General features: G+C 48.6%; 1 protein-coding gene across 2 annotated transcripts in view; it reads right to left on the minus strand.

Annotated features, from left to right (window-relative positions):
• LOC118289488 (RNA binding protein fox-1 homolog 3-like) overlaps window positions 1–11,075 on the minus strand; it is a 451,402-nt gene that overhangs the window by 170,000 nt on the left and 270,327 nt on the right. For both annotated transcript variants that reach the window (XM_035616538.2, XM_035616539.2), the window contains one exon: window positions 9,208–9,301. In XM_035616538.2, the coding sequence (XP_035472431.1) occupies window positions 9,208–9,229 (22 nt within the window). In that variant the 5' untranslated portion in view covers window positions 9,230–9,301. The remainder of the gene's footprint in view (window positions 1–9,207; window positions 9,302–11,075) is intronic.

Consider the following 11,075-nt stretch of genomic DNA (forward strand, 5'->3'; position numbering starts at 1 on the left):
CGAGACAAGGATGAGTTCAAAACTACGACTTTCCAAGAAAACTTTCATTTGAATGAAACTCTGACCTGCTCGCGAATATTGGAATTACACTCCGATGAATTCAGTTTTTTGTGGGTAAATAAGAATGTGAAATAATTAGGTCTCCACACAGTTAACCGCGGCACTCAGCGCGGATAAGAGCAGCAATTTCCTCAGCGATGGCCTCGTTTATTTCCGGTAATTACAGCAATTTCTTGCTACGGCGGTGGCGGTGTTTTTATTGATGTTAAAACGCTACACGTCGAGTTGTTAATGAAATAGAAAATGAAAAAATGAAAAAAAAAAAACAAGAAAAAAAACAACCAACCTCAGAGGATTGATGTTTCATTTCAAACAGGAAGAGACGGTTTTTTCTCGACATCAAAGATCAACAAACTTAAGAGGCGCATTTAAAATGTGCGGACGTGAAGGAGGAGGGCGAGTCAGACGAGGACGGATGTGCAGAGGCAATAACAGTAAAGCAAACAGGCTGCTGCCTTTGCACCACTGCCTCTTGCCTCCCCAGTGATACATGCCAGAGATAACGGCTTAATTTCAACCTCAGCACTTTTACTGCACTGTCCGAGGCGCTCGCCGCATCGATGTATCATTGTACCGCCATGCTAGTCACTCTCCACTGCGACAACTCACAATTCTTTTTTTCCCCCCTTCTTTCTTCTCCTCCCTGTGATGGAGGCTTTCGGAAGGGCGCCGCCATTCAGCTCGCACACGAAGCCGCCCTCCTCCTCTGATGGCTTTTGGTCTTGGGAGACTGTGCCGGCCGTTTGTTTCTCGGAGCACAGGTCACAGGGCAGACTTGTGATTGAATCCCCCCCCACACACACACACACACACACACACACACACCCATACACACACACACACACACACTGTGGCGAGTGAACGGGGGGCGGGGGGGGTCAGAACCTGATCTCGATTCTGCTGCAGAGGCTCTTCCCTCTGCAAAACATTTCCTCCTGCACTTTGAAAAGCAAGTGATGGAGCGACTTCAACAGTCTGAGAGAAAGAGGAAGAAAAAAAAAACCCCAACAACAACAACAACATAAAACCCAACACAGGGAGCCTGCGATTTCTTTTCTGTCTGAAGAGATCCAGTGACTGAGTCCAGTAAATCATGCCAGAGGAAGAGGAGCAGGCCTCAGTTGTTTTTTGCACGTTTGATGGGCGAGATGAGATCTAGGTAATGACACGTTATCAATCTACAAAATAATGAGTAGTGTTCTTCAGTAGTGTAATATATACACAAGGATGCCTTTCTTTGAATGCTGCACAACTTCAAAATCTCAAATGATCGGGAATAGACTTCAAAGCTTTTTACTTTTTTTTTAATTTTAAATCAATATTTCCCCCCAAAAAAGAGAGAAAAGAAATAAAAGATGAGACTAGTGAAAACTAAATAATACTTCTGTTTAAAGGCCACACCGGAGCTGTTACCCCGCAGCCGTACGAGAGGATTTATAAAAGAGATAACACAAGACACGACTCCGCCGAGAGTCGACATGTCAGGTCCCAGATCACACGTTTCATAAACATGTGTGTGTTTTCTGCTCAAATTTAATCGCTAAATCGTTTTGCGTTGTTCTGAGCCGCGGCTCGACGAGCAAAACCGGGGGGCCCCTTGAACCCGGCGACTGTACTCTCAAAGCAATTAGCGGTGTAATGTAAAAATGTGCTAAGATAGATTACATTCATTGCAAATCCTCTTGTCAATTTGCATTCATTGCAACACTCCCAGTGTTAGCAGGAGGGGGGGGGGGGGGGGGGGGGGGGATTCCAGGGGAAAGCCTGCACGGGGCGCGTTGACCCCGCGTGGCACGCCGGGCCGCTATTAACACTGACGTAACAAAGAGGTCAGACCCCGGAGGCGCCGAGGACACCGAGGGAATCTGTGAACCAGAGGAGAGCCACCTTGTCGGGGGGGGGGGGGGGCGTCACGGACGCGTTACACGTCACCTCCATCTGTAGGGGGCTCGCGCAGGGCAGCGTTTTAAAAGGGCAAACATGAGTTGAATACAGAATATGCTTCACAGCACGGCCCCGTGTCCTCTTATTAGAAAGAAAAGAGAGAAATAAATAAATACATATTTGCGTACAGGGCTGTCTGGATGGTGGAGGTGTCGGTCCACAGGGTCTTCTTCTTCTTTCTCGTTGCACACGACTGGAAACAGGCAACATCTTTTTTGGGCCGCTCCACATGCTTCGCCGTTCCTCTGTTGTGACAGCACATCGCCTCTCTCAGCTCTCGCATCTCACACATGAGTAATGATCTCGCTACTTAAAAATAACACGCGCCATTCTACACATTCACATCGGGGGGGGAGATCTACGCAGGCACGTCTCCTGTTATCCATAGGGAAGTGGCAAATGTGCTTTTTATCATGTGTCACGAACGCTGTTCACTCACATCCACGTCGAAGACCCCCTCAAAAAAATATTGGCAAATGTTGTAATTACGCGGCGAAGTATCTGCGCCTCACATGGCTCGAGGCTCGGAGCGGTTCCCGGGCCCAGATATTTCATCTTTATCATATATTTTAGTTTTATTTGAGGACGGTGGCAGCGCCGTGCCTCCAGTCAGCCATAATTGAAATGAGGGAAGGAAGATGTAGAGGCAGTGTGCCCCCCCCCCCCTCCAACTTGCCCTTAGTCCTGTGTGCTTTTGCCATCTTTCAAAGTGAAATATCCCCACAATCTTGGGCAGTAATATGCTGCGAGTTCCTCTTCGTGCCTTCGCCCGTGGATAATTAGGCATGAAGAAGTGTACTTTATTTTTATTTTTTTACATGCGTTGAAGAACATGGAGCTGCACGTCCGCAGGAAGCGTTCAGTTATATCCATGGTCGCCTGCGAAACAACAACAGGCTGGTTCTGTGACTAATTTATTATTATTATTAGTCTCGTAGCGGTGGGCGTGACGCGCGCTATCCGACAAGCGGCGGTATCCGTTGTTGCACGCGTGCCGTGTGGGTCGTGCGTGAGACTGGTGTGTGCAGGGGGAAGTGAGGCCGGGGGGACTGACGGAGAAGTTGATGTATGATCCCTGGTGGCTGCGCCTGTTTGAAGCGTGGAGCCGGGCAGGTGATTCGGCGGCGCCGGCTCTTTAAACAGCGTAATGAGCCAGAGAGGACGCCGCCCCGTGTAACCCCCTCCCACCTCCCACCCCCCCTTCCTATGCTGTCAACACCAACAACTGAACCTCTCGCCCCCCCCCCCGACACTGCAGGGATGTTGGATATCAACATGTAGCGTTGCATTGATTCTGTGAACGAAGGATTCCAAAGTTGTAATGTTCATGAACTAACATATCTGGTTAGTTAAAGTTCCACTTTTCAAAACACGTGCGATACCAATGGTTCAAATGAGTCTTTTACACTCTTTTAGCTCATTGTTTGGGTTCAAGCTCAGAGGAATCTGAACTGTTTTAATTGAGTGGCATCCGGTGGTAAAGTTGCAAATCGCAACCAACTGAGCGACCGACAGGGGACACTTCATGGTGGCGCACCGCTGACTCCATTTTGATTCAACACGACGTAGCAAACATGGAGACTCACACGTAGGTCGGGTCCACCTCATGTTACTATATTTCACTCAATCAGAGTTGATTATACATACATCAACGCATAGTTATGGACAATATATTCTATTTCTGTGAATAAGTTCTTATACATATTACACAGTGCAGCTTTAAAGAGACATTCTTGTTTGGTGGAGGTTGAGCCGCTGAGAGAGGGTGAATGTCGGGCCAACATCTACAAACGGACTCCAGCGGGATGATAACAGTGACTTCTTCACGAATACCAGCTGCCATCAATATAAACATATGCCTCGGTAAACTGGCCGCCAATCTTTTTTGTCTTTTGGTCCTGTCATGAAAATAACCGGGCGCACAACGTATAGCAGGCCCAGTTAAAAACAGGCTGCATCCCTAGAAGATAAAGTCTGGCAGTCCGACAGTGTGGACAATTCCCAGACATAACCCCTCTTCCCCAAAAGATTTAATAAAAACGATTAAAAACCTTCCTCTAGTCTCAGTTCCGATTGGCCCTGGGTGTTACAGGGTTCGACTCTAACGCAATTATTTTTGTGTGTGATTTGCATGTTAAACACGCCCCCCGCCCCCCCTCCCCCTGTACTTCACACAGGGGGGCGGTGTCCTCGGCTCGGCTCGGCCCCCGGCAGAGTCCCGTAACGCCGTGGTTCTCTTCCACGCAGCACAACGCTCGCACTCCTCCTCCGCCACGGTCACGCGGCCACTCCAACAGGATCGTACACACAGAGAGAAGAGAGGCGCGAGGCCGTGGGAAGAAAGTGACACAGACAAGAAAAGTTGGGTCCAGGTACGAAATGTGTTAACAGTGAAGAAAAAGAATACAGACAGATGGTAATTGGCCCTCACGCACGATTTACTGTCTATTTGCAGACATATTTTTTTGTTGTGCTGCAGCCGCGGCTGGAAGAAGAGACAAAGACGACGGTGGTGGAGAGGTGTGGGGGGGGGGAGATGGGCTGCGAGCTTTCTGTGCAGCGTTTCATTGCCGCTGATAATATATAAATGCATGCACACATGGATGCTGCTCGTAAATGAATAAACACATACATCAATTTCAAAATCCTTACACATTTGAATTTCAAATGCGGCGGCGCCTCCTCTTTTTCTTTTCCCTTCCCACTCCTCTTCTTTTTTTTTTTACGATATGTCTCATTTCTCTTGCAGAGATGTAAAAAGGAGTGGGGCTGAGAGGGAGAAATTAGAGGGGGGGGGAGAGAACAAATGCTGTATGGAATTTGGGATTATGTATTGTGGGTGTGTGTGTTTTTTTTCTTCCTATTCCCGTTTAAATCAAACGCGCAGAGAGGCCGCGCGGCCCCTGGGCTTGTTGCCGCTGACAGCTTCAGTGTTTCTAGACTTTCTCTCCTCCCCCCTTTTTTTCTTTCCAACGACGGTCCTGAATTGAGAAGCGGGGTGGAACGGGGGTGTGGGCTCATGGCGGAGGGTGAATTAAATAGTCACTCGCTCCCTCTCCCCCTCCCTCTGTCTCTCCCTCTCTCCCTTGCACTTTCTCTTTTTTTCAGTGGCGTTTAAAATCAATTCATTCAGTGGACTGCTGACACAGCCCGGCCCAGAGAGCCCAGGATTTATGGCTCCCTCTAATGGGCATGCTCTGAACCAAAGCCCTGCCGTCAGCACAATTCTGCCAGCCACCCGTCCGCCCCACTCCCTCACTCCATCTAGCTTTTAAAGACGCAGGCACCCCCCCCCCCCCCCCCTCCTCCTCTTCCTCCTCCTCCTCCTCCTCCTCTTCCCTCTGCTCCTCTTCCTCCCTTTTTCCTCATCACCCCTCTGGTGGTGGAAGCGCGGCCTCGAGAAGCGACCACGACACGATACAAAGGGGGGAAAAAGGAGCGACACAATATGGCACTTGTCATTTTTGAACTTTTAACATTGGAGTTGTTAAGTGCTTTTCTTTTGCTCCTGCTACGGTGACAAATACATCTGGAGGGTCTGTTTTTTTCTCGGGCCTCTAACGAGTCCTGCCTCGCCGAGCAGTGGACCATAACTCTCCATCCATGTGCAGGATTCTTTCTTTTTTTTGGAAATAAGATCAGGAACCTTGTTGTTCCCCGTCAGCTTTAGAGATTTGGAATATTAACATTGTTGTGGGCAGACATTTTCTGTTCAAGATGATCTAGTGTTATCGCCACTGAAATCCAGAGGGGGGGGGGGTGTTCTTACAAGTGAAGCCCCTCCAGAGCATATGTATAATATCTCTCTGATTATTATTTACCATAACCGCAGAAGCGAAGAGGAAGTGCAACCGCACTATCGGCCTGCGTTAAAAAACATTGAATGTGCTCCTCAGTGTTTGTTGGCAGACATTCGGTGTTAGATGTTTCCTTATGATCATTAAAATCTGGGCAGAGCTTTTGCTAACAAGTGGTGCTTCGCCGAGCAGTATATAATCTCTCTCTATCCATTACCCCGGCTGACTAGTGGGCGCTTCCTAAGGTCTTTGGAGCGTATATATATTCATATATTCATAACCGAGTCTAGTGTCACACGATCTGAAACAATTTATGGCGCAAGAGCAAAAAAAAAAAAAAAAAAAAGACTGATTGAAAACACTCGCCTATGAACTCAGCCAGTGTAAAGATATATAAAAAGGATCATGGCCTGAATTGCGATGACAGCGCCGAGTCGCTCTCCGCGCGACACTAGATTTGAGCGAGTTAGCGAGTCCCCCCGCCTGAGCGAGTGTGTTTCTCCGTTGTGTTCGTGTCTGTGTACACTCCACGCCGCCGCTGACCCCTGTTATATCCTCAGGCAAACCTGGCAATTTGCAGACAAACACAGACCTTTGCTTCAGCCCCAGATTCTCTAATGCACGTCCCCTTCCTCCATACTCCAACTCTCCGCTCTGCAGGCTGTCAAGGCGTTACGGGCCCTGCATTAAACGCCCATTACCGCGTGGCTCCGGCTCCGGCTCCCCCCCCCCCCCACTATAGTTAACCATAACTGACCATTTGGCGTTTGCTTCATTATAAAGCCATGCATGTAAAATCAAGTCGTGGTCCCCCGGCCGTCACATCCAATTTCAAAATACAATCCCCGGCTCCCGCGCCATAATCTCCATCTTTCTCTCTTGCTTAAGTTCAACCTTCTCCTTGTTTCATAAAATATGATCTGATTAAAATAGATTACACCCCTTGTTAGCCGAGCGTTTCATATCAGATGCCGCGCTTGAAGACAAGGCGACTCGTCCTCCATGATTCAAAGAGAGCGTGGCCTTGTTGCCTGGCCCCTATTTGTTTAATAAGCCTCGGCTACATGAGCGGGGCCTTTTAAGTGAAGCACACTCCCCCCTGGAGCAAAGGCAAAGATCAATACTCACACACCTGTACAAAATATATTAAAAAAGAAGAAGAAGAAAAAAAACAGGGCGACGGCCAAGGAATGAAAAGCAAAAGGATCATTAACAATCCCACTGTACGAGACCAAAACCCCAAACAGGAAGCAGCCATTACGTGCCGACCTGTGGGGGAGAGCCACAGGTCGGCAGCGATTAGTCCGTCGCAGCTTCCAGCTTTTTTCACGGCGTCTCCATCACGAGAGACTACACTATGCAAATGGGATATTATAAACAGAAAGAAGAAAGGCGAGAGTCTTTGAGGGTAAATGAATTCATTATAATCCTCACCTCATCTGCTGACTGATGGAATCCTCCTCATGTAATCGCTGATGGGGGGGGGGCTTCTACTGTACTGAGGGAGCTCTCGGATGTGGGAATAATAATGGGCCATGTCGCCTTAAAAATGAAAATGATACTCCCTCCGTTTACCAGCGAACAAAGTCCACGTAAGAGGGTTAAAAATGTAATACTGCGCTCCAGGAATGTAATTATCATTTAGCGAAAGGGGTCCGTGAGTGACGGGGCCTGAACCGCGGGAAAAACTCATTTTCATTTTTCCCTTATTATATCGTGATTGTATAAACATTCCTTCACCAGTGGCCACGGCGGCGGCAAATTATTGCAAATTAGCCCCATATTGCTCTTTTTTTTTTTTTAAAGAGGAGGCAAATGAACGAGCACTAGAAACCCGCAGTGTTTATTCCATAAATCAGCCCCGACGCCGTCGCCGCACCTGTTGAGAATGTAAATAGCCGAGGCCGTTTGATTAAACTCTTACATCAAAACATTTGAAGAGCACTTTCTCTCCCTCTCCCCATCTTTTTTTAGTTTTTTCAGTTTTTTGTTTCTAGCTGTTTATCCTCCTGTTTCCTCCTCTGTTAAGCTCACTCTCCTCCTCCTACACCCCGCCGCAACCGGAGTTCCAATGGGCGGTGACGAGGGAGACATAACACCCACCAGCTATACGTGGGGGGCACGGGAGGTCCGTCATTACCGAGCCACAGTGGTGATCACGGCAATAATATAGAACTATAACCGAGCAATTAGACTAATGGAAAACGTCCCTATCTCTCCCGGTGTGCTGCAGCAAGACGCGCCGCATGCGCCGCGGTCCCCCCCCCCCCCCACCCCCCTGGAGATGAGGCTGGAGATGTGAAGTGGAGAAAGAGGTAATGGCGGAGGACCATTGATCCTCACTGCCACCTGCTCTATGGCTCCGTGGAGGATGGGTGGGGAGGCAGAGGGCTCCATCTGGGGGGGGGGGGGGGGGAGCTCACACTGGCTCCTGGGCTCTCAGGCATATGGATAAGAGTCTTTCTCTAGTCTTCCGCTACTTAACCAGCACACCATTAGCCGCAATATGGCCGGATAGGGGAGAGTATAGGCGTGCACGCACGCCGACTTTATTGCAGCGAGAGGGAGGCGTGAAGCCGTTTTCCCCAAAAACTCTGGAGCGGTTTGGCTTCTGGTGCGAGGCCAAGGGGGAAGAACAGGGGCCACACGGATAATCACTCTTTGTTATCAAAAGTCACACCTCCCGGGTGAATGAAGCAGCCGTGTGAGTTGTGACCGCGAAAGGCTGAAGCAGCACGGAAAACCAGGGCCGGTGCCTCTTTCCGTGGGTTCGTCCGAGGTCGTGACTTTAAACGGGAATTTTCATACGAGGCTGAAAAGCAGCGGTGCGCCTCGGACCACGCCCGACACGACTGCAGCCAACAACCACCACCAAGTCGTCTCTCTCGAAACCCTTAGTTAACCAGGAAGTAGGAAGCAGCAGAACAACCACAACAACAAATTGATACCATTTGTCGTCGTGTTTGAAGGAACTGACAGAAGATCATGTTCTGCCACTAACGCGTAGTGTAACAGGACCCGCTGCACTACATTTGATTGACAGTTTGTCTTCTACACTCATGTATGTTTCACGAAAGAAATTTGGTTTGCTGCTCTGGAAAACTTTAAATTTCTTACGGATGAAACATCAAAATTGGTTTTTCAGGTGAAAAGTCGTCACAGATCAATTCATATCCATATACCTGGTTGTGATCTTTTTGTGTTAATGAGGTTTTGTGAATTTGGACAGAAAGGGTGAGTCATAAAAACATAGAAATATTAACTGAGGCAGTGCGAAGCGAAACAAGAACCGAACCGCGGCTCAGTCGAAGCAAAGCGGAGCCGAACGTGGGAGCGCAGTTGTGCGTTAGGGCACACAGAGGTACACAACAAACAGACATGAGGGGGGTTTGTTTTAGAGGCTGACCTGCCCAGCTGGGGGTCTCCATGTACAGGTGAAGCCGGTCTGGCTGAGGCTGGGTCACTCGACTCGCTGCTGCTGCCACAGGGACTGAAGAACCCTGCGGAGGAGAAACACACACAAACAAGGACGACGGGTTGTTAAAACGCCGTCCGCAGCAGAAAGAGGTCGTACAGCTGTTGAGGAGAAAACGAACCCAATGGCAGAAAACGCTGTTTACTCCAGAGCCATGAGATACACAATGTGGACGTCCTCGCATTTGTACTGTAACGTCGTACAGTTTTATCACTTTCAGAAATGTGCTCATTTGGTTTTCACTCTTCTGCTGTGTTGGCGTCTGGATGACCTTTGACCTTTGCTACAGCACAGACCTCTGAAGGAGTAGCTCGAGGCGTGTGCACCTCTCAGGCCACACGGGTGCAGGGCACGGAAACACGATATGCCAATGTCCAGTGGAAGAGAGAAACAAAGTGCTTCATTATCCCCTGAAAAACACGAAGCTGTGGGGAGTTTTCAAAGTCGGTAAGAATGCCGACGATGGTGCAGCGCGATGCGATGTTGCGGGAGCCAATTTACTCACCAGTTACCCGTGCAAGTTTTGCCGCAGGATTTTTTGGGCTTTTGCGACATTGTGTAAAGCGAGTACACGTGTACTCTTTTAGTTTTGGATTTACGGAGATTCCTGGGCCGCGCCGAAAAGCACAGATTTTTTCCAGAGCACACACACAAAAGCGATGGCTAACGGACGGGGAGGAAAGATTTGCAGATCTTAAGAAACGTGTATTGCTCTGGAATCGCTTACTGCCCCTTTAAGAGGTAGATGGAGACACCATCGTCACATTGATACAGATGGTTGTGTGTGTGTGTGTGTGTGCGCGCGCCACCATCGGTCGATCTTAATCTGTACACAAAACAGAAACGCAAGAACAACATTAGGAGGATTAATGTGCAAATTATACTACAACTACTTCTTGAAAACACTTCATCCATTGGCCACTGTTCCACCTTGCGTATTAAAAAAAACGAACCCGACAACCTCACTGCGTCGACAGCGAACATGCACAGTATTGGTTTTTGTATTTTAATCTTGCGAGCAAACATCACGATGGCTGTTCCGCAGCACGTATATTCCTCTAAGCGTTGCAGCATGTTTATGCCTGAATGTGTGGCCGTTCTCATACGGCGGCTGCTTTTTTGATTCTGCTGACGTCGTGTATCTTCGCAGGCTTCTGGTTTGGCGGTCGCCCAGAAGCCCGGCCGATGAACCGCGGAGCGAGCGCATTGATTTCATCCCAGCAGAAATCCCTTCTCCTCGGTGCCCGCCCCACGTCCCCGCCCCGCACCTGATTAAGCGTTTGCGGGGAGCCGTGCCAACACAATTTGTCATTTATCAAAAGTAATTAAAAGCAATTTCTTTTCTCTTGTTGATTGGGAATTGACTAATTGTTGAGTCTGTGAAAACGGGGGGAATAAATAAAACAGGGGGAAGGATGAATTTTACATAAACTCAGAGGAAAACATAAACGCTGTAAAGCGGAGGGGGCCAGACATCTGGCTCTGTGATTTTCTCCCTACAAGATTATGACTGCGAAATCCAAAACAGTTGTTCAGCGCATTCTGATATACAGCCCATGGGCAGTAAATAATATATTAGAAAACAGCATATTGACTGTCGGACTTGAAAGGTGGATTTCTCTTCATGTTGTGTGAACTACAAGAGTGGGAGGAAAATACACTCACTGGTTGGTCACTTGTTGACAGAGGAGGCTGATCCCACAAAAGAGACGTTGGAAAAACAATGGGACAGAAGGAGCAGTGGCGAGAAGGAGCCGGAGCCATCTCGCGGCGAGAGGTTACAGTCGATCCAATGAAAC

This window comes from Scophthalmus maximus, chromosome 17 (genome assembly GCF_022379125.1).
Source record: "Scophthalmus maximus strain ysfricsl-2021 chromosome 17, ASM2237912v1, whole genome shotgun sequence".
Lineage (NCBI taxonomy): Eukaryota > Metazoa > Chordata > Actinopteri > Pleuronectiformes > Scophthalmidae > Scophthalmus > Scophthalmus maximus.